This window comes from Vanessa tameamea, chromosome 20 (genome assembly GCF_037043105.1).
Source record: "Vanessa tameamea isolate UH-Manoa-2023 chromosome 20, ilVanTame1 primary haplotype, whole genome shotgun sequence".
NCBI lineage: Eukaryota > Metazoa > Arthropoda > Insecta > Lepidoptera > Nymphalidae > Vanessa > Vanessa tameamea.
This window is the reverse complement of record NC_087328.1, coordinates 8,925,773-8,951,202: the sequence shown is the minus strand read 5'-3', so window position 1 is coordinate 8,951,202 and position 25,430 is coordinate 8,925,773. Positions and strand designations below refer to the sequence as shown.

Genomic DNA, 25,430 nt, shown 5'->3' with positions numbered 1-25,430 from the left:
TGCGAGAATATCTAATTCAACAATGCTTTGGTCTTAGAATTGTAAAACAAGAAAGACTGTCGGCCGCCATACAGCCATGACATGGCTGTATCGACCCGGCTAGGCGACGCGCGCATTCAAATGTGCTAATGTTTTTATAGGAATTTTCAAATAATAATCTTTAAAACAACAAATTTAATTTTTATATATTTTCATTCGTATATTTTGAAAAAATACAATTTCATAAATCGAAGTTATTAAAAATTAACGAAATTTTAAAAAATGGAACCGCGATTCGCGCTCGAGAATTATATTTTTCATTAATTTCGGATTTAAATTTCGAACGTGTTAATATATTTTTTTTAATTTATAAATTATATCGATAGGATTGTTTTCATATTTGTTTTCGAATTGTGCATGTAGATTTTGAAGTGCCAATACTTTGGGTACGACAGTTTGCGCCCAGTTGCTACCGAGCCGCGGGTTCGCGTTGACGTCCCTTTGAAACTGACGTCTAAAAAAACTATTTATACGCTTCCCAAAGAACACAATGCTCTAGTGTTATATTTTAGTGTTCATAGAAAACCTTATTTCCTTTCAGCGTGCATCCGTCTCATTTCGTGGATCTTGTAAAGGCTGGTTTTGGTACAATGCTATTTTTACACATAGTATTTTTACGTTCCATTGCTAAACATCATATGTCACTTGAAATGAGAATATGTTTTGTATTTTAGAATAAAATGCGTTTTTTAAAAATCGAATGTATTCCATTCAGCGATGACTGCATTATGTCGAATCGCGTGAACGATTCATTGTTTTAGTTTTGATAAGTATTGTCATATGCCGGAAGGTATGCCATTAAATATATGACTTTAGTGTTACGTGTCATATTGCGAAACCCTTTACCAAATTTATTTCGAGGATTAATTTAACACGATTTATTAAAGGATAGTGTATAAGGATTTTTATTCGTGACGTCAATAGGTCTCGACAGTGAGGTTAGGTTATGTAATAGATATATAAGCAGAAAAAAGTCTAGATTCCCTACAATCGCACCCTTTGTGTGTTTGTGATAATATCTTACACTGTAAAATAGTTTTCAATATAAATTTAATAGTTTTAATTTGATATATGAATATGATGTTTATGTAATGAATTCGAATACCGTTTAATGGATTTAAAGATTGAGCTTTTATTGATTTGATTTTCATTTTCAATCGATTTGTATATTTTTCGTTTAGTTATCTATTTAAATTCATTTATCATGAATTATACTGACATTAAGAGTTTTGAAAACTTTACCTTTTTTTTTTTCGAACAGGCCGATTGTCTACTTGTGGTTTTCTTTTTTTTATAATAGAAACGCCAACTAAAAACAGAATGTCATACATAGATATAGATTAACGGTTATATTAATTATCAACAGTAATTATTATATGTACATATTAATACATAATAGCAAGCTTTATATAATAATATGAAATAAATACACAAAGAAAATCATATCTGTCAAGCTGTTTTTGAAATATAATACATTAAGATAACTCAGATATAATCAATGAAATCTAAATATACTTTATTTAAGTAGGTTCTATTGAGACCTTTTTAATCGAAATTTTATATTGAAAAATATTTCATCGGTATGTAATGACAAGAAACTCATTACATATATTATTAAATATAATATAATTGTTATATTAATTTTTGATTTTTCGATTATTGGAAATCAACGAATAGCGACTCCACAGTTTTTTATCATTTCTTATCGAGCCTTTATAGTTAAAGTTTTCTTCACGTGTCATTTCATAGTCAATCAAAATCAAAGTATTCTTTATTCAAGTAGGCTCATAAAAGCACTAAAGTAAAGTAAAGTTACCACCGATTCTGAAAGTAGATTCTACCGGGGAGAACCGGCAAGAAACTCAGTAGTTACTCTTTTCAACGTTTAATTAAACATTATGTCAGTAAAGTACAATATTTACGTATATCAACAAATACTAAATCCACGCTATTTTATCCTTAATATAATCTTGTATTGAGTAATATGCCTTATTTATAGTTGTGTTTTTTTTAAAGTAATTAAAAATAACCGTGGAATCCTACTATAGAAAGGAATACCGTGCCCCAGGAAGATTATACATACTTTTTAAAAAAAATAATTGACAATTTGAAAGCAACACTTCGCCTACGGTAATATGAATTGTCTTTTCGGATAATATATACAATTAGAAATACATAAACAACAATAAATATACATCTCCAAATATATAAATAGAATACAAAAATGGCGGCTATGTTGTTTGAAAAGGATCTCATCCTAGCTTATTATATGATAAGAAATAATAATCATAAAATGCACTTTTCATTTCACGAACACGAAACAAGTTATATGTTTTTTTAATGAGATTGAAATATAGTTTTAGATGTCTGTTATAGATACGTATGAGTTCTATTTAATGGGTTTTACATATCAAATTAATCGCTGGAAACTCTTTGTAATATGTACTTAAAATAACATACTTGTATGTTGCTATATAGTAATCTATATCATACTCTTAGATATTTTTGGTGGTAGGGCTTTACGCAAACCCGTCTGGTAGGTTATACCATGTGCCACATATATTTTACCGCCATACAGCAATGTTTAGCTTACATAGCTAACCTACCGGAACATATCAATGTTTGTTCCGGCTTGAGTGACTGAGCCAGTGCTATAAGGCGCATTTTAATATAAATAATGATTGAATTGAATTTGCAAATAACTTCAAAAAACAACTAATTCAGATTTTCGTATGTTAGTATTCACTAGCAGTACATACATACATCAGAATCATAATGATTTCTATCACGCCTGTGATTCCAGTGATTTGACAAAAACTAAATATACTTTTGAAAAGGTAAGCTCTTGTACATAAACACTGGTTCTGAATAGTTCTGCTCTTTAACACCGATTCAATTAGTTGTATAGATATTTTATTTATTAATCCTGATTTACTGAAAGTGATCTGAAACCTGAAAACCGAAGTAGAAATCAATGAGAATTTTTATCACGTCTCTCAATTATCAATTGGTATACTATTTATTATTTATTGATGTATCCGTACCAAATGATTTAAATGTGTTCATTGGCAATTCTAAAAGTACTTAGTTACGTTTTTTCTATAGAAACAAATTATCAAATTATATGACTTTGTAGATCGGACTCTTGATTTTATGTTAATCTGTATTTCTCGTCATAACATTGTGCTCACCAATTGTATCCTTATAGTCAATATAGTTGCTATACAATTGATTTTATGTTACTATTAAAAACAGTTTATGTACATTTAACGCAAGTAGAAAAAAACACATCAGACGCGTTGCATTTATAGGAGCGATCGAAGCTTTATATATGTTACTGTAGAAGCTCGAACTACGGTCAATCTTAAGATTTTCCAGTAAAACCTAAGATTTACCGATTATGAATATTAAATGTCCATAAAGCTTTGGGATTCGAACTTATACCATCATTCACTTGGTAAAATCTTAGGATTTACATGTTAGGTTAGGTTAGTTTGGAATGGTAAAAGTCCGAAATATTCGTTCCTTATTTTATTATAATAAATACTTACATTTACCAACTCATGTCGGTAAATCTTAGGTTTTACTGGAAAATCTTAAAATTTACCTTAGGTCGAGCTTTTACTGTAACATATACGTATGTATTTTTCAATTCAATTCCTTACCTATACAATATTAAACTCATTCATATTTTAGTTCTGTTAGCCCAAAGCAAGACTGCCATAAAAAAACAGTTTCAATATCTATAGCATATCATACATTAAAAACAGTTAGTTTTACTTGTCTAACCGCGTATGCTGCAAAGCTGATTCTTCTTCATACAGAATATACTCGTATATCGTAAGTACTTGCTAAATTAAATTAACCTTAAATTAAAAGTACATCTTGTAAAGCTAATAATAAAAAAAAGATAGATTAATTTTATATCAGAGAGGATTTTTGTATAAAGGATACATGTCATATTTACTATTTATTTACGCTATTTACTATTTGCTTAAAGTAAATCGTGTAAATATATATTGATAATTTACTTTCCAATGAAAAATATTATAAGAAGTAGTGAACAAATGTGTTCGGTCTTGGTTCACCGTGGTTCAGGTAGCACGGAAAAAAAGACGGGCGATTACCAGAACAGGGGGCCGAGTCTACCATCACATAACGGTTACAACGCGTTCCCGATTATATTCCATTACAATTACGACTATTCCGAACAAAAATAAAACTCAGCTTAAGCTATTGTACGATTTTTTATCGATTACTCCGATCCAACGTCGACCCAACCGCAACTGGATGGTAGAATAGAAAAACCGATCAACGGTAACGTTTCGATTCGATTGCGATCATGACAATTTGTTAATAGAATTGGCGTCCGGGATTTAGTGTGTCCCCCACGTGTGGCATAAATGCCTCTACAAATTTTGAACCCAATATGGTAAAGTTGTATATAACATCGATAACATGGCCCCCTCTCCCTATCGAGGAAAAGGTTAGTAACGTTGGTGGAGTCACATGTGGCAGAATTTCGTAGAAATTAGACGCATGTAGGTTTTCCTTCACCGCCGAGCACGAGATGAATCACATGAAAGTTGCTTAATTTGTGTTTGTAATTGTGCTTGCCTGGGTTTGAACCCGCAATCATCGATTAAGATTACGCGTTCTAACCACTGGGCCGTCTCGGCGCAAATATGGTAAAGTTGTATAAGAGTTGATTTCTTCAACTTCAGAACACTTGTTTTAGTAAATTTAACCTAATTTTGAAATAACATCAAGTGATGTATGTAATAAAGCAGATTACTTAACTCAAACGACCGGTTTAATAAAAACGAACAATTCGTATAAAGGACGAAATGATTATCTCAAAACTAGGATATCCTGTTGTCGTGTTAATTGAGTAACGCTCGTGTGTGTAACAGTCATGTATGTAATGTGTATTTATACGCGTGTGTGAGTGAATCTATTTATCTTTTGCACACTTACAATAACATTACAGTTACATAATTTGCACTTTCTAAGGTGTGGTGGTAGAGACTACACTCAGATTTACGCGTGAATGATATCAATTAAATTTAGTTTTGCGCAAAACTGTATAATCCGATATAAAACTTCCTTTGCTTAAAGTCTTTAGGCAAAAGTAATCTTCACTAATAGTTCAATTAAACTCTTAAAAAAAGTAAAAACTTTATAGGCTTCGTTGGAACGAATAGACTAGGTTTAGGTTATTTTTTATATTATTAAATAGATTCGGTCATGAGCGATCCGTAATAATGCCCATATGACTATTGGTCTAAAACACTAAGCATTATTTTATTTAAAAATACTTTTCGGCCATGACGATTTTAACCATAAGTACTTTTATTAGTATTTATGATCGGTTGAAAATTTCAACTATTACAAATAGTTAATTGAAAATAGAAGTTACGTCTACGGGCAGTAGTGACCAAATTTCCGTCCAAACACATATTTTGGAAAAAAACATTGAATTCAACAGCAAAAATCATTAAATTAGACGTGTTGTGTATTTTGTGAACACAAAATATGTGATTGGTGAAGGTGTTGTTTGCCATCTGACGGTAAGTGGTCATCGCCGAACATATTCATATTCGAAAGAGTTTTAACAATTCCTTACACCGCTGGGTCAATCACCTTTCAAACTGAAACACAACAATAACATTATTGCTGTCGGTAGAATATATTATGAGTGGGTGGTACCTACGCAACAACGTTGTGCATATAATAGTGAGTAATATATACGTTTACAACGGCTTATAGTGTTACAAAGTAATCGTAAAGCCACTCTGATAAGCTTTAAAATCTAAGCAACTTTAATAACTTGAATTCAACCGTGATCATAAACTCTTAATATTTTACTCAAAGATACAACGGAGTTGTACAGTTCGTGGTCATGAGCGGAGATTTATATATAGAAAGATTATTTTTTTTTCTATATTTATATCAATCGTTTTGTATAGTTAATCTTTAATCAGTAATTACTCGATCGATTTGATTAACGGAGCATGGAAACAAGTCCTTTGTTTGAGAAAGGATTCTTACAGATGTTGCGTACGTGTCATTTTTCGAGATTCAAAATTAAAATCAAAAGGTCATAATTGAATTGTCATATAGCAGTGTAGTATACTAGAATGTTATTCTTGGTGTCTTAGCCCTCTGCTAATTGTGAATGTTAGAGTCATTTTCAAATAACTATATTCTAATTCATACATAAGATATACTTAATTGAACATAGTTCTAATAATTCAATTTAATATAAATTCTTTTTTTTTTAATTGCGTTATTTATTCTACGTTGCGTCATTGTGATACAGCATGTATAATGACAGGCTCATAGGCAGTGTATCACGCGTTGATTAAATTATAGATAATTATTGAGGCAGGCTGTGGGATATTTGATATATACTCAAAGATCGCCCATTGGTTGAAATTCGACTATAATCATAATTTAAATTTCGCGACTGAAATATAATTAAGCTCGTATTTACAATTATTTTTATTGATAAATGAAACCAAAGCTCGTTAATACCACTAAATTAATTCGGTTTATAGATGAAAATAAAGCTCTAAATTGTTATGCCTTTGCCCATTTATATTTTTTTTTTACAATTATTCATTTGACATTACGTCTTTGTGATACAGCCAGCTATCCTGCTCCATTAAGTATTACGAGGAGTAAGATTAAATTAAAGATAATTAATTATTGACGCTGGCGTCTGGCACTGAGCCGAGATGGCTCAGCGTTGGAACGTGTTCACCTTGACTGATGATTGCAGATTCAAAACAAGTCAAGCCATCCGCATTGGAGTGGTAGAATCAGCACCAAATCTTCTCCTCAAAGGGAGAGTTCAGCCCAGGCGTGGGGCGTTTATGTTCTATTCCAACGAAAAAGCCAAATAAACAACATTTGACAGCAAATTGACGCGATATCATTGGTTGATTGATTGTTAATCTATGATATTGGCTATGGATTTTGTTGGCTGCCTGGAAGAGATCGCTATGTAGCGATTAGGTCGCCAAAAATGGCGTTTTGAACGTCGACGAAACTGTTATCGGAATTTTGGAAGTAAAATAAAAGTGGAAATAAGTAGTTAAGTGTAATAGTGTTGTATTATAAATAAAGATATATTAATCATAAACTCTTAGAAGTGCACAATATAGCTGAGTTATTAGCAAATCGCATGAAATACGTAAATCTAAGGTTTATTAATCTTTTTTCCTACTTCTACTGGAATAGGCCATACTGTTACTTTATTTTTTTTTATTATTCAGGAAGGTTGTGTGTTATCTTAACTAATATTAAGTTCATAAAACTTTTTGTTAAACTTCCAAGTTTTAATTACTTGACCTCTCATCATGAAATTTGTTATACACGTTGTCGGGGGTACAGAAAAGGACATTGGGTACCTCGCACGTGCCCTTCAACACTCAGAAACTGTCAATCAAAATATACTTTTTATAAAAATATATTTTCAAATAGGTACAGGTATATAAGTGAAACTACCACCGGTTCGGAATGCAGATTCTACCGAGAAGAACCGGCAAGAAACTCGGTAGTTATTCTTTTTCAACATTTAAAAATACAAAGTCATATTACTTAAATACAATTATATATGTATGTAATTTATCCTGTCTGGAAGTCAATAATTATTAGCTCCACGATTTTTTATCGATTATTTATTGTATTGAATAATGTGTCTTCTTTACCAATGCATTTTTTACAAATGATTTAAATTCATGAAACGGCAAAGTTAAAAACGTCCTAGGAATTTAATTATAGAAACGGATACCTTGCCCAAAGAAGGATTTATTTACTGGTATTTGTGTATCTATACTAATATTATAAATGCGAAAGTAACCCTGTCTGTTTGTTACTCTTTCACGGCCAAACCACTAAACCGATTATGATGAAATTTACTATAAGTCAAGCTTGAACTCCATACAAAGACAGACGATATTTTTTTATCCCTACAACTCCTAAAACGCGGTTGAAGTCACGAACGATAACTTGTATAATATCTGTTTGTATATTTTAGCTTGAGATTAATAACTTTCAACATCGTTTGATCGATCATGAAAGTTAACACATATAATTTTGTCGTGGTAAAATTTATATTCTTAGTGTATATCCTGCGCTATGATGAAAAATATCAACTTCGTAGATTCGTCAAAGTTGCAATATTTGACTTAAACTATAAAACATTGTATGTTTAATAAGAACTTGTAATAAATAGGGATATTCTGTCTGAAAGGTCTGAGGCTGAAGAAATAAGTATGACATTTAAATAATAAGATCCACGACGTAGTTGAGATTGAATTTTTTTTATATTTTTAGAAGATGACAAATATATGTCATATTTGAAAAAGGAACGATAAAAAAAAATACGGTTATTGTTTAAAAATGTATCAACTGTTAATTGATCAATATTTAGTTTAAAAGGATGTAAGCTTGTTTTAGATTATTGACATTGTGATGACACGTTTCATATTAACTTAACCTAAGAGTATTATATTATATCTCCTTCTTTCGACTGACAAATCAATAATGTAAGAAAGATATATTTCAGTTAATTTAAATACCTAATAAATAACGTTTATAAGTAAGGCTGTTATACAATTAATATATATTCGTGTGTATACATACTCACACACACGCATTAGTCAGTAACACAAGCTTACCTAATACAGGTGTGCTTAATTTTATATCAATAAATATTTTTAATTTCGTTTTCAAACCATCAAATAATTTTTATGTGCTTAAGGTTTATGTTAAATTTAACGATTCTTTTGATATTGTAAACATAATTTTCTGCCAAAAAAACCGCGATAGAATCGCTGGTTCTTCTCGGATCTGAGGTAATTCTTTCCGAACCGGTGGTAGAATTTTGACAATTATTAAGACAGTGTAGTGTTAAATAATGATTTAGGAATTTAAATTTTCATTTCATTAATCATTATAAGACGGCAACGCACAGTTAACTAGCTCACTCACACTTCACTATAAATGATTACTGTTTGCTGGTAGAATAATTGATGAGTGGGTGGTACCTAAAGAAGGGCTCTCATTAACCTTGGCACCAAGTGTTCTAGGAAAACAACTAGTTTACATTAAAAGCTCCAGTTGATTTATTAATCCGTCTGTCTACTATAGCACAGCCAAGGAATCGAACTTTAAGAAATTTGATATGAAGTTTGAACCTCAAGGACACAATTTTATTCCTAAAACCTAATGATCAACTTCTAACAAACGAGTGAAACCTTAGATTTACGTATTTCTTGCGATTTGCCAATAACTCAGCTATATTGTGCCTTACTAAGATTTTATGATTAATATATCTTTATTTATAATACAACACTGTTACACTTAACTAGTTATTTCCACTTTAATTTTACTTCCAAAATTCCGATAACAGTTTCGCCGACGTTCAAAACGCCATTTTTTCGCAAATCCATATTGAATATCATGGATAAATCAAGCTCTTAACCAATGATATCGCGTCAATTTGTTGTCAAATGTTGTTTATTTTGCTTTTTTCCTGTTATGTTCGGAATGGAGTATACGAATTTCTTAGATTTTAGGTATAAAAAAGTTCTTCATTGGGGATTAAGCTTTGTACCAATGCTCTTTCAAATTCGATTCGGTAGTTTTGTCGGGCAAACTCTCCAGAGTTACTTTCGCAATAATAAAATCAGAATAGATTATTCTTGTTTTGGTGCGTAATTTATCCGACCGTGTATCATGCAGCGTATTGTTATCAGTTTGTTGATAACTAGTTGCTTAGATTGCTTAGATATGGTATCGGATATACTTTTTCCTTCTTAATCGATTTTTTTTTCCATATTTGTCCATTGCGTTGCTAAGGTGATATATTCTCATAAAACGAGATTTTTTCTTTAAAATATTTATGATATCTACGGTAATACATAACATATTGAATATAAATTGTATAATTTATTTATGAATAATAATTATAGCTCCATTATTTCATTTCATTAAACGATAAAAAATATCGTTATTTTTAATAATATTAATCATTTCATAAACAAAGACATAAAATCATGTCTGATATGATTTTTACTATGAAGATGCTGTTGAATCAATTTTACAAGTGTATGTTGATTTTAATAAATTCTAGATCATTCTAGGCAAGCGCTATTCTGAACTAACACGAGTTATTATTGTTGTAGAAAAACAAGTCGTAAAACTATATGAGTTCAACTTCCTTTTATTTTCATGGGTTTTTATGTTAAGATATTCTCAGTGGTTTTTTTTTTAATTGGTAGCTGGTACGAAGTATGTGAAACTAAATAGTAAGCCTCACTCGGCTTAATGTCGGTAATGAAAGCGGTTTTGAGTGTCGTACAAGTCTATTGCTGATGCGCAGACTGCACGACATAAGCTGTTACACGTTTGCGTCTGTAATTACACTGGCTCACTTAGCATTCTTTCCACAATAATACAGAATAATGTATGGTTTAAATTCTGATACAAGAGTTGTCTCGTTTCATATCTAATGCTAAATCAATTAAGACTAAATAGAATCAAATATCAAATATCGAACATAGAGAACAATTTTCAAAAACAAGAATAATAAAAATATTATAATCTGTGGCTGTTGTTAAATAAATCTTATTAAATTTATTTGTTCGTTTCATAATCGTTTGGCTTCCATTCAAATTGTTTCAGATTGGTCTGCTGAACTTGAAGTTCGAGAAATTAAAACGAAATTGGAATCAATCTCGATTATTCAAATTGAAAACCAATTTTGTAAAGAATATTTTGAATATGCTTAAATATGCGGCATATGGGGCAGTGACAAGCGAACTATTTTTTCGACTCCCTCTACGTATAATTTCAAAATGGTACAATATATCTAAATAGTTTTTTTGTCGTATGTGTGGCCCTTTGGGAGCCATATCCATTCTTACAGTAAAAGCCTTTCAGGGGCTTGACATGGGGCCCTGGGATCGTGCCCCGTGTCTCCTTATGGTAAAGAAGGTATTGCATTGTATAGGGTGGTGGTATTTAATTCGACAATCAATAAGTAAGTGTTATGTTTCTATGTTGAATAAGGAATTTGATATGATTACACTATATTACTAAAATGTATTAAGTGTATTTGGATATCAATGTTTGTTTAGATAAAATAAAAACGATTTCATAAGTCCCCCCCCCCCCTTATGGGGAAGACGCGTAGCGTATTTGTCCTGCGAGAAAAAAAGGTTCAAGTGTGCTTCATAACAAATTTCATCAAATTCTGTCCAGTGTTTCAGATTAACATACAGAAAGACAAACTGACAGAGTTACTTTCGCATTTATAATAAAGAGGTTCCACTATATTTTTATTTCAACTCGTGTGTTGAAAGAAATCACAAAGGAATATTTACGTTAATTACTGCATTAGTCCAAAAATATCTCAACAAAATACCTTACGAAGACGAAAGCTTCCAAGCTATAAGGGCGTTTCTATTTATCGTATTAAATTCAAGTCAGTTCATAATGTAACTGCAGCGACGGTAAAAATAGCTCTCGTATTGATTAAACGTCTAGAAACATTATTTTAACATTTATCAATCCGTATTAAGCAGAACATTAAACAGTATTCCATGGAAATGAATCGATATTTATTCGTATTTTTATTTTAAAATTATTTTATTTAATATCGACGTCGATGAACTTATTGTAATTTACTTTATGAAGATTTAATCAATCGAATATTTATATAATAAAATTATTTTAGTAATTATATTATAAACCTTTAGTTTCCAATAATGCAAGGTACTAATAATTATTAAATAAAAATACAAAATATTATATATTTTCTTTAGTGTGATTATTTTAAAATTTTCGGTTTCATTATTTAATTAATTCGTATATGGATTGAAAAGCAGTTTGAAATTTCACAATAATATTGTTAAAGAAATTTTATACAAAACAATTATATTTCAATTAATTCTATATTCATTTTATTGGGAATTTGAGATAATAGTATGATCATTTTAACAGCTTATTGTGTGATTAAATAAAACAATTGACTTAACAAGTTCAAAGACGATGAATTGGAAACCTATTTGATAATGAAAAATGAATAAAGAATTGTTTCGTAATAATTTCAATTTATCAATAATAAAATTAAAAATGTTCCATGTTTTTTATTTTATTCCTTTTTAATAAATTAATTCATTGATTTTTAATTGAATTCAGATTTTCTAGATGAGATCGGAAGAAAATCGGCAACATTTTATGAATTATATTATGTACCTATGTTTATTTTTAATCTGTTTTTTTTTTATAATAATTATTGTCACTGTTTCTATCTCAATAAGAAATATTATGTCAATTTGTAGTTTATTATTATTTGTAGTTTGTGTAAGCCTGTCGGAGTAGGTACCACCCACTCGTCAATTATTCTATCGCCAAACTGTAATACTTAATATTCTTGTGTACCAATTTGAAGAGTGAGTGACCCAGTGTACAAGGCGAGGGACATAACATATGTATTAGTTCTCAAGATTGGCGCTTTAAGGAATGGTTCATATTTCTTACTACACCGATGTCCTTGGGCGGTGACCATTTACCATGAGGTGGGGCTTTTATCAGGCCTGCAAGGGTTTATTTAAAGAACTCTTGAATAAACTAGAACGGTAGAATTTATGCATGTAAAAGTTTGATTAGATTTCTTAGTGTCGAGCTCGCTTGAAATGGAAATACCAATCAGACGTCACAGAAAAATTGCAAGTCTTCTTATAAGCTTATAATTCTTAGAAGCTTTACACAGTATTAAATTTTGCACATACACTATTTGCCTTTGAATATCTTGAGTACGGAAAAAAAAATTGAGAGAGATGCAAAGAATATTGAAAATTATTAGAAAACTTAACAATTATGCCGTATTAGCATATGTTTTTGGAATATATATTTTTTAAGTATATTTTCCAAATCGAATTGAATATTTATAGCTGAGACAGGACACCGTCAGTCAGCTCAGCTCGTAGTAATAAAATACAATACTTTATTGTATTGTAGGTACTTACGTCTTCCTGAAAATTCCTGATAATTTAGATAGAGGACATCATTTAATAATCTCTACATGAATCGATTTTGAATTCAAATTTTCAACAAGTTTCATAACGATTTTTTTTTTGTTTTTAAGGCATTTGTGTGGAAAAAAAATTTTTAAAAAAATTCTTTTTCCGTCTCGCATTTTTAAATTTGGACCGATAATTATTGTTTTAATATTGACAAATAACCAGTGTTTATTCGTTTTTATAAATCAGAAGAAAAAAATAGATTTTAATCGATACTTTTTTAAAATAAATTTTTGAAGTTGCATTGTTTTTTTTTTATTTATTATTTATTTATTTGGGAAACAAACAATTTTAAAAACACTGTAATATAAAACAAAAATAACATAAAACATAAATCAATCAAGTTTCCACTTAAAGCAATTGTTGACTTATTTTGAAAAAATCTAAAAAACGTGATAACTTAAAAATGGTTCACTTTAGCATCATGCATATGGGGGTTAAAATTATTGCAAATAATCACCCCTATCACCTCCTAACGAGAATACGAATTACCAATAACCCTGTATCACACTTTTAGATTGACGATCAAACGAAAAATAAACGAAGTTGGTTTTTCCGGCTAGAAAGAAATTTAAATTCTCGTATTTTCTCAAGTATAATATGCATGTATTATACGCATGAACCTTACTCTCGAATCACTTTGTTCATTGATTAGATAAGAAAACCGCATTAAATTCCACTGCGTAGTTTAAAACATCAAAGCGTGCAGACGGCGGGAAGCGACTTAGTTTTATATAATGTAGTTATAGTTGAAAATATCTGCGGAATTTTATTACACAAAAGAATATTCTGCACCAGAAAGGATTGGCTTTGCGGAATCCAAAACTTGGTCTTATAAGTTTAACTTTACCGGTCGTTTGATTCTTTGAAAATTATTGTTGTGAATATACAAAATGTTGTTGTATAGATATTGCGATGAAACCGACTTCGTATTTTTTAGTGTTAACAGTTGTAAAAAACAAATCATTGCCTTATTAAGTACATGCTTAATAATAATTTAATTTAATACTATTTCTATTTAATTAATTGGTAAAATAAAAAAATATATTTTGATTATTTAAATAAAATATTTAATTTAATATTTATATGTATCTTATGTTTTTTTGTAATTTGTTGATTTTATTTTGTATTGATTTTTGTTCTATTTTTAAAATATTCTTAAATTAAAAAGGTTTAACTTTTGACATACATATTTAATAATTAAATATCAACTTAATGTTTGTCTATATTTTAGTAATTTTGATATAAATATTTGTCGATATCGACATTTAATTGGTTATTATCTCATTTAATTTTAATTAATTGTTTTGTTATTTTTTTGGATTATTGTGTTCATGTGTCAGTCACAACATGAACGCAATAAATAACATTACCACAACGAATTGTAAACATAGTAAATGATTCATGGGTTGAGAACTAAGTCATGTTTACAATAAAAATCCATTCGTTGGATAACTAACGTCATCACTAAAATGTAACATTACAACTCCGTAGGACAAGTGTAAATTGTTGTAATTCTTGTAAGATTTGATCGAATGAAAAAGAACAAACATATCAATTTTCTTTTGTAATAGAATACTAGCAATGCCGCAAATTATTTAAGGAATTACTAATATTCCTATATACCCCTCCTTTTAAGCTTATCGCTTGTGTTAGGAGTGGGGACGACAATAGCCCAAGGAGTCAGGATCGATCCTGCGACTTTTAACATCGCTAGGCAGCCCGTAAACCATTGCGCTGTTGACTCTTGTACTAAATAAAAGCTTGTGTCAATAGAAAGAATCTCCTGCAAATAATTTTAACGACATGTGATATTCGGGAACGGTGACATCCCATGGGGAAAGTCGAGCTCCAAGATAATAAATAGAATTGAATTTCGGTCTTTACCTATTTATGAGGAAAGCCAGGGAATAAAGATATTTAGCTTGAATTCTAGCAAGTACAGGTACTGTTTTTATGGTCGGGCAAATGGACCATGTGATGGGAAGTGGTCACCATTGGTACCAGTGGTAGACAGGGGTGCTGTAGGAAATTGTGCCCTTTCCTTGCATCACTCTAATATGCTACCAACCCTTGGAGAAGATATGTTATGTCCCTGTTACACTGGTTCGCTCAACCAAACCGGAACACAACAATACTAAACATTGCTGTTTGGCGGTACAATATCTAATGAGGGGCTGGTATGTACCCAGACGGACTTGCAAATAGCTCTACTATCAAATATAAGAACTCTTTTTATATTATAAATTTCGCGTGGCTAAAGCTATCTCAGGTAAGGTTAGTGATCTACATAGTGATTAGATTCAAGCACACAGACGTGCAAATTGTTTGAATAATTTTACTATATATTTTTTTTATGTTTCCTGGGACACTGTAAACAAAGACATACACTGTGCCATAAGTTGTCACTATATTTCGGTAATTGATTTAACAAGTTTATATATGTTCCTTCTATTGAAAATTGTAAACATTAATCACATTACCAAATATATATTGAGAATCATTACATTTTTTTTTTACTTTTTTAACTGCTGGGCTAAGGCAGGAGGCCTCCCTTTGTGGAGAAGGTTTGGAGCATATTCCACCACGTTGCTCCAATGCGGGTTGGTGAAATACACATGTGGCACAATTTCATTGAAATTAGACACATGCAGGTTTCCTCGCGATGTTTTCCTTCTATTTTATTTATAGAATTATAAACACAAATTAAGCACATGAAAATTCAGTGGTGCCTGCCTGGGTTTGAACCCGAAATCATCGGTTAAGATGCACGCGTTCTAACCAATGGGCCATCTCGGCTATTGAGAATCAATTGTTACATTTAGGGCTATAAATTGCGCGAATAGCTTAAGAAATTAAAGTAAACAAAAGTGAAATTCAACAGCAACGAAATGACTAAAAAAATACAAGCGATTATAAATTTGTCCAAAGAAGTGTCAAACACTTCAATTTTTTGAACGCCACTTAAGATTACCATTGAAGTGGACACTTAGAACATTGTTAAGAGTTCGTATATAAACATATATTACGTAATATATTAAATATTAATGTAAATATAAATATATATGTAATTTTAATATATATATGTTTTACAGAACGACACGGTTACTGCGGCGTGGGATTTCATAGTCAATTTTAGTTTATTTTGATGTGGTTTAATTTAATCCATACTAATATTATATAGGAGAGATTTTGTATGTATGGATGTTCGTTACTCTTTCACTATATATATATATATATATATATATATATATATATATATAAATTTATAAAGATATTGTTTGAATAATACGTGACAACCAACCACTAACGCGATCGAAGCTGTGGGCGAAAACTAGTATAATATATATCTGAATTAACAAGGAAGCTTTATATATACGACAAAAATAAAATAGTTACTGTACAAATCATGACCGCGTGGAACGGTGACAAGAATGCTTGCAGCATTTCCTCGTTGAATCGCAATTCCGATCCTCTGAGCAAATATGAACCAGCCCTCCTCCTCTAACCATAGATGTATTAAGTTTATATTTGTTCCTTACAATAGTGTGAATTGTTTTGTGTGTCTTTAGAACATTCACATCTTTAGGAACATAAATTGTGTTAAAGTTAATTTGGTAAATAGTAGCAAAAGTTATCTTTGGGGTTGTTACCGTATATATGTTAATTGACTCTACTTTTTGATACAAGAGGAGAATAATTTTTAAACATTTATTTTAAAATTTGAAACGATAAATAAATTCCTATTAATGACAAAGGTAACAATATTTTAATCATAAAAAAAAATTAAAGACATTTTGTTTGGGTATTTTTAGCGTGTGTTTGGTCCAGTCAGTCTCTCTGTGTTCAAGCAAGAGTCTACCAACATACCGATATCTCGATAGCCTTGATATTTATCTTTCATAACCTTGATGTCCTTGTAATTCTGGTTCCTCCATCCGAAAAATAGATTTTACAAGGATACCATATATAATTTTATCATAGCCTATTTAATAAAAGCTAAAAATATATTTAAATCCTTGACCTTGCAATTCATTTAAATAATGTACAAATAATCTCAATAGTCAGGACATCTATCTTGATATCCAACTATAGGTATAAGACTCTTTCTGATAAACTTTTGTGCGTACCGTACAAAGGAATAACATCAGCATACACTCGAGAAACGGGAAATGAAACATGGTTCAAATAAATTACATTTTTCAGTAACTTTGTTGCGAGGCTTTTACAAATTCACTGTATATTATTAAAGGTAGTTATTTTACTTTATTTTTTTCTTAATTTATCTTTATTATACGCATGAATGCAATGGATAATCAAGCTTGTCAAGTCATTTGTTACATAACTTAACACAAATACTCGTATGATGAACTTTGCTATTGGCTAAAATCTGGGATGACAGTATTTGTCACGTTACTACGAAACAGACACATTTTTTCTCATCATCCTCATCCTCCTGCCCTTATCCCAATTTTACTTGGGGTCGGCGCAGCACGTCTTCTTCTTCCATACTTCTCTGTCGGACGTCATCTCACTAGTAACATTCTTTCTAACCATATCGTCTTTCACACAATCCATCCATCGTTTCTTGGGTCTTCCCCTACCTCTATATCCATCCACATCCATTTTCAAAACCTTTCTCACAACATGGTCCTCATTCCTCCGCATAACATGCCCATACCAAGACAGCCGGCTTCCACATAGCTTCTCGGTTACCGGTGCCACTTTCAAACTTCCTCTTATGTACTCATTCCTTACTCTATCCATTCGCGTAACACCACACATTCCTCTCAGACTACGTTTTATCTATCGTATCAAATTAATTATATCGCGTTTTCAAAACAGTATCTAACTAGCATATATCCTGAAGATTATAATAATTTATTTTTTTGATTTGGTTTACTGTATTGGATCATTTGTATACTTTTATGAATTATAAAACTTGCATGTGGCTGTAGTCCTCTTACTGAAATTGGATTAATAAGAAACGATTTTTTATATAGTTGATTCGAATAAAATATATTATAGTTTGCGTATTTCATAATCACATGTATATAAATTTACTACATAAAGTTATGCCACGAAAAAATAAAGTTAAATTTGGTTACAAAATTAAATTAACATTCCGTATAATTGTATTGCAATATTTGGAATTTATTTAACCACGATGCTCAAATGCTGGTTGAATATAGATATGGCATTATTTTATAGGATACAGGATTTTATAGGTTTCCTGACGATGTTTTTTCTTCATTCGAACACGAGTACTGTACATATTATTTACTGTATAAATATTTTTTATTTATCAAGGTATTCATAATGTAATAAATATATTTTATTAAAAAAATATACTAATATTGTTATATCAATTGAAATTTCCTGTTCTCTTATCAAAATCCGTGATATATTGCTTCGTGTATAGGGCCTAACTATTTTTTAATACAAATAAAATTTATTTAATAAGTTAATAAATATATATAACTTATCCATAAGTAATGTTATTCAAAAGCCAACATTTTTTCACATTAATCTAGTACTCAAGATAGTTATTAATGTCTCTGAATGTTAACGAAGACATCGCATTGAATACACCTCACACGAGTGTGAAAGGAAAATTATTATTTTATTCATAAAACTGCCTAATGATACTTTTTATGTGTCGTTAAAATTGTTTTTATTACATTTCATTAATTCTGAAAGAAATCTGAATAATAAAAGACAATTCGTCATGTTAATTATTAATAATATATTAAAAATAATAATCAAATTAAATAAAACATACAATCATTCATCCATGCTAACCCATTGTGTTGGCCTTAATCGCCTAGAAGTTGAATACTTAGTTGAAATAAAAATAAAAGCATATTCGTTACAAATATTTCAATATGAACATTTTATTTTTGGAATGAATTCGAATTTTAAATTCAAGATGGAAATAATTCAAACATTTACTGATATTTCAAATCTATATCTATATCACACTCCAACAAGAACTAAGTCGCATTAGTGATCATTCGTTGTGTTTGAAAAATAATGATATTAAATAATTTAACTTAAAATATTCAAATAAAATTCAAATTGCAAAAATAATTCAAAACATTTACATATTTGTGTTTCTTACACATCTTACACATCTTACACTATTTTTCAAACACAACGAAGGATCACTAATGCGACTTAGTTCTTGTTGGAGTGTGATATAGATATAGATTTGAAATATTTATAAAGTCCATTTTGTGTTATTCATAATAGTGTTTCATATAGAAAAATCATAATATTGAATGAAAACCCATTTTAAAAAATGTCTTTTTTTTATTTAATTTTTAAATTATAAACCAGTAACAAAAACATCAACAATATATTTATAAAAAATATCTTTAAAATTATGTTTAATTGTAATTTATCAAATCGTATAAATTATTGTATCATATTAATTCAAAAGTTAAATTTGAAAAATATTTTCAATATTTTATGAACATTATATAAAATAAATGATATTTACGAGATTTATAATTCAGTACAAAATAAAAACTACATTTATTTTGACCGTAGCTTTAACATTTCAACACATGACAGGCGCTTCATGAAAGTTGCTAAATCAAGTGAATCGATACTAATCGTCTGAATTCCACGGGCAGACAGCCCGGCGTCGCTTATGTAGTAAGAATTACGGTTTCAAATGCGTTGCGTCAGAATTGCTCCATTTTAGATTTCATTTTGAAAAATTATAATAACGGAGACAGTATTATATAGATAAGAATTCAAATATAGAATTAATTATTGCAATTATCTGGACATTGATTTCTGTTCAATAATTTATTTTCAAAGGCCTTAGCATGATATATTTTAATTTTTTTTTATTTCATTAATTGGATTTAAAAAAATAAGTATTTCAAATCTTGTATCTGCGCTCTTTGTGCTAGTGATTTTATGGTATAGTGCTGTTAATATAAATGACTAAATAATTTATCATAAAATCAAAAATGTTTTTTAACAATTTTTGTTTTTTAATTTTCTATTTGGAAATGGCTAAGATATTATTTACTACTATCGTTATACAGTCAACTAATATAGTTTTTCAATCGAATGTTTATTAATTTATTTGCACTTTCTTTTGATTTTGAATATAATCCGTAAAGAGACTCCTAAAATCAAATTCAAAATATTTTTTATACGAATAGGTTCTGTGCAATTTTGCTTCGTGAATTTATAAGAATAAATCCACAGTTTCGTATGTAGATTCCACGCAGATCTCGCGATAAGAAACGCAACAGTTTTATCACCAATTAAATTAAATCCTAATAATTAATTAACTAAAATTAAATGGCTATACTAATAACATGTTAATTTAATTATAACAAACAATAATTGTATCACTTTTCTAAAAAAAATATTTTGATATAAAAGTAAATATGAGCTTAATTTTATGACATATATCTATCTTTATCATAAAAGTATGCTATTTCAAATTATAGTGAGATTTTTTTAATATAAAAAAATCAGATAAAACGAAGGCTTTCACTAAATTATATCCTTCAAAGCAATTTGAAGGGATAATTGCATTAAGTATCGTGTAACTCGAACATCTTGTAGGGATATATTTTTTTTATTAAATAGACCGAGCAATAATTACCTCGTTAACGTCATTACAGACTTTCTATACTATATATATAATATAAAATTATGTACCTACTTCTTTTATCAATTTGAGGGAGTACACCAGACACATTATCTAAGTGAAAATTTGTTATTATGACTAAAGGCGTTTCTGGGACAGCAAGCATGTGCGAGTTTTAGCATATTAAAATTTATATGGAGACGTTAAGGGAGTACATGTCACCGTGAAATTTTAAGGTTCCTTACTATATGTATAATGTAAACACCTGTAGTGGTGTATAACACCATTCAAGAATATGCCGATGGTGTTTCGATATATTTATTTTAGTTTTATGTAATGTAGACAAGTTGGAGCCAACACTTTGCTTGCGTTATAGGGGTTTGTTGTCAGGTGTTACGAATAAAATTGTCCTTGCGTAGGTTTTAAGCTTGCTTAATACGATTTTTCATCAAATTCGGTTCAGTGACTTGGCTGTGAAAGAGAAAGGGATATACAAACAGAGTTACTTCTGCAATAGAATGCGAACGACGCGTTTGGATACTTTAGACATTTATGACACAAAGCGGTCAATGAAACTAGTCCAGTAAATAACAATACTTAATTTACATTTCTATTATATAATTTATTTTAAATATAGTCAATTTTAATTCAGGAACAAAATAAATTGCGTGAATGATAAAATAAAACCAGCCTTTACGAATCACGTAAAGACAGATGAAAATGTAATTAATCAGCGCTTAATAATAAAAAAATATAATATTGGATATACTAATAGTGCAAAGGACTGCCACAGCTTGAAATGACCCAGCCGAGCTGAAACAAGCGCTATGGTCGCTTATAGCGAGTTCACGCCAACATGGCCGACGAAGAAAAACTGCCGATTCCCCCCACATTTCTCGAGAAAGTGCTCTTTTACACGACAGCGACCTTCGTCCTCCTCGCCACCTTCAGCCTCTTCGCTTTTCTCTTCTTAGTTCCGTTCGTCATAGAGCCAGCATTCACGACAATATTCATGCAATTCGATCCAGTAGCAGCGCTATGTGTCACCGCCCAAGTGAAACATTTAATCGGCGCCAGTAACTGTTCCTGGGCCTCGTGTAGAGAAGGCTGTACGAAAGATTTATACGAATGCACCCAGATCAGAGTCAACTACAAGTTAGGCTATCCCCCTAACATAACCGCCACCGAATACGAAACACTCATTAGAGCCGAACGATCGTTGAGAAAGGACTACGATTACGACAACTACGAATCCCCCCTTGAATCACCAGATATGGATATGGAAAACCAGGAAATACCGGACGCGATACCTACGGGCTTACAGGGAAATGACTCTGAGTGGTATTTTACTGGTGCTAGATTATTCCCAAACGTCAAAGGGTGTGGTTACCCGCCGATACTTAATTGCACCATTTTCTACGGAAAGTACAAGCCGCTCGGCACCAATTACTCATGCTATTACAGCCGTGTAGACCCCGGCTTAGTCATTACGGAGCTGGATATGTGGCAGAACACACTGAACTTAGTATACGCGATGGCGATACCGATCCCATCGTTCATAATTTCAGTGATATATTTGACGTTTGCGTATTTTAAGATCTATAATACGGAAGAGGAGTCCGAACAGGCTCCGCTGCAGAGCGACGCTGAGGCGATGGCGACTGGTGACGACGGGAAACCGACTACGCCAGGCTCGGACACTTTTAGGGAAGATCTCGCGTGCTTCGGGCATCAATTGAAGATGCAACTCGCAAACGAAAAGTCTAAGGAAGGCTTCGAATCAAATAGTCCCCCTATTTCCAATTCTGCTTCATTATCTGGGTAAGGAATGAGTAAACTTTTAATTTCGTAGTTACATTATTTGTAGTATTTGTTTTGTTTTGAATCAATGAAAAAAATAAATCGTCAATAAAATTAAACGATGAAATATTCTGAAATATAAATCATTGAAATATTGAAACAATAAAATTGAAAATATATAATTCGAAACTATTATTAATTCAATAATTTAAAATTAAATTAAATTCTACTAAGCGATAATATTACTACAAAATGATTAGCTATATATTCTGTAGATGTGTGTTTTCATAGTTAGATAATAAAATGTTTTTAAATTAGTATAATTTAGTGGCATGTTTTGTTTGATGTACTTATAAATGTTTAACTCAATAGGAAACTTGTAATCTGCTAGAATGTTTAAACTTTTTAAAACAATATAGAACGTGTTCCATATTATCCAGGCGACTAACAAATTAAATTTTTATTAAAACTATTTGGTAACGGCAAAATTGTTTAACAGTTTTTTTTTCTTTTTAAATTTACTAATCAGAATTTAAATAATGAGTTCTTTATTCGAAATAAAAATAATATTTCGTCAAAGTCCTGGTCTGTGTTACAAGATTTTAAAAATATTTTTGAATAGATAATAAATTGAGCGTACCTATTATATCTTAAGAACATTTTGTTTGAATAAAATAAGATTTTCCAACTCGACAGGACCAAGTCGTCCTTCGTGAACGCCTAATGAAAAACTCACACTGAGGTATGTGTGAACGAGGCTTTACGGCTATAAGTATAATTATCATAATTGCAAAGCGCACGAAGTATACAGTTTACACACGACGGAAAAAAAATATTAAATCATTCGTAATTACTTGCGCTAGGCACATCTGCACGTAGCTTTATAAATAGTACTATTTAGAACACTTTTAACAATACAGTTTATAAATATAGAGGCATGCTTTAGTTATTTAACAATTTCCTAAACATTATTTCTTGGATCTTAGTGCACTTGGAATGCTTTTTTATTTTTAATATGGATAATATATTATATTCACACATATCGTAAGTTAAAATAGTAATAAAACACCGTTTTAATGTTTACTTAATTCACTTTTCAGATGACAGGGCTCCTGAAGAGGATTTGGCTACAGAGTGCATCACGAATTGACTTGAATGATACCAATGAACATTTTTAATATCGCTCGAATCGTGGTCACCGTAGCGCATCATAACATGATCGTGATCATAGGACACTTGACCACGAATTGGTCGAAGAAGATTTTTATAAAGCGTTGTGAAGTTCAATGACATAAAAATGTTTTTCGTGACAACATATATTTAAATGTTGAATATTTAATACATTGCTTTTAATGTTTCAAAGCTATTTAAGGGCCTTATAATTTTTCAACTTGTATTATGTTCTTTAACGCTTAGACCTTCTTTTATAATTAACTGTTATTTCTACTGATTGTTGGAATAATGTAAATATAAAAAAATCTCCTATTAAATTAATAATTTGTAAGAATATAAATGTCATAAAATACTTTAAAAATTCTAAATGAAATTCGTCCACTCTTATTATTGAGATATTGGAATGCATTCGGTGAATACGAAAATATTCGCGTTATTGAATTAAATAATATAAAATATATAATCCCATTTATAAAGCATTGCTCAAAAATATGTATTTGAAATTTTTTAATACAAGTGTTGTCACGAAAATCTAATTATATTATAATTAGATATTTAAAAAAAGAATTTTATCTCCTAACAAACATAAGTCTACTACGCTCGCAGGCTGATGTGTCAAAATGCACGCGTCTTAATACATATAATATATTTACAATTATTTATTAAAAATTAAATCGCCATAACGCAAGCTATGTAAATTTTATAACACGAAATTGTTTATAAATAAAAAAAGATTTAATATTAATTTGAAATTGTTAGAATGAAATTAAACATGCGTAGATATTGACCGTCTAGACATTGAAGAATTATTTACATTATTTAAAATATTTTACACGAGTAACGCCAAAATATATTCGCTACGGAATTATTTGATTTAAAAACAGCTTGATTTCAAAATGAAACTTGTTCTAGAATGAAAATAAAAATAAATACCATGTGAAACACACGTTACAATTAGAAAAGATACAATAACGGTAACTACTATTTACGATAAAAAATTATGAAAAAATAATAAATATATTATTTTCATTTTTATGTTGAATAATTATTTCTTTCAACATGTAAATTTCAATTAAATGTTCACAAACAAAATAGAATAAGATAATCGTTCTTTTTTTGAATTGATTTTTGAATTTATATTGTGTAATTTTATTAAATAAAGTTAGGACAAAGCGTATTTTAATTGTGGATCGTGACAATTACGTTCAACCAATTATCGTCCCTGCCGTACTGTAGACAGTATCGATTCTTCCGTCCCAAGCCTGAACTTTTTAAAAATTCATCGATACACGAAGTCCATAGTCATTCGAACCGTCACCTTTTGCTAAAGACCAAAATAGGAATTTTTATCGGTTTTCAAATCGACCTCGGTAACTATTTATTACTTTTCCTTATGATTTGTTCAAGTATAAATGTAAAGGTTCGACCGTTTGAAATCGATGTCGGAACCGCCTGACGTTTGCTGACGCCTTCTGTAGCACAAGCGTTTTCAGAACGGCTTGCGCGAACGTATTTTGTTAGTAACTCATAAGGAGCCTGTATAACATTAAAATATATAATAAAAATGATAACTCAGTTTATATGTTCGTATTTTATACGACGGTATAGTTTGAGATATCCGAGTGCTTAAGAACGCTTTTATGGTTGTAATCGAACGCTTCGGAATAAATATTTCTGTAAAAAAAAAATTATGTATTATGTAT

The 25,430-nt window shown here is 30.3% G+C and overlaps 1 protein-coding gene across 5 annotated transcripts; it reads left to right on the top strand.

The window, feature by feature from the left end:
• Positions 1 to 452: 452 nt before the first annotated feature.
• Positions 453 to 25,430, top strand: LOC113401652 (protein tipE). 5 transcript variants are annotated; one of them, XM_064218056.1, is made up of 4 exons: positions 453 to 539; positions 21,530 to 22,575; positions 23,251 to 23,296; positions 23,655 to 25,430. In XM_064218056.1, the coding sequence occupies exons 2-3, from the start codon at positions 21,611 to 21,613 to the stop codon at positions 23,276 to 23,278; spliced, it is 993 nt and encodes a 330-aa protein (XP_064074126.1). In that variant the 5' UTR covers positions 453 to 539; positions 21,530 to 21,610; the 3' UTR covers positions 23,279 to 23,296; positions 23,655 to 25,430. The 5 variants fall into 5 exon arrangements, with proteins under 5 accessions (XP_064074126.1, XP_026497430.1, XP_064074125.1 ...); XM_026641645.2 differs by having other exon boundaries at positions 459 to 624; XM_064218055.1 differs by having other exon boundaries at positions 459 to 624; positions 21,465 to 22,575.

Bases quoted from the DNA above. Each gene is read 5' to 3' on its own strand.
- LOC113401652 (XM_064218056.1), top strand. From the start codon at position 21,611: ATGGCCGACGAAGAAAAACTGCCGATTCCCCCCACATTTCTCGAGAAA. The intron at 22,576-23,250 runs GTAAGGAATGAG...CCAACTCGACAG, and splicing joins AATTCTGCTTCATTATCTGG to GACCAAGTCGTCCTTCGTGA.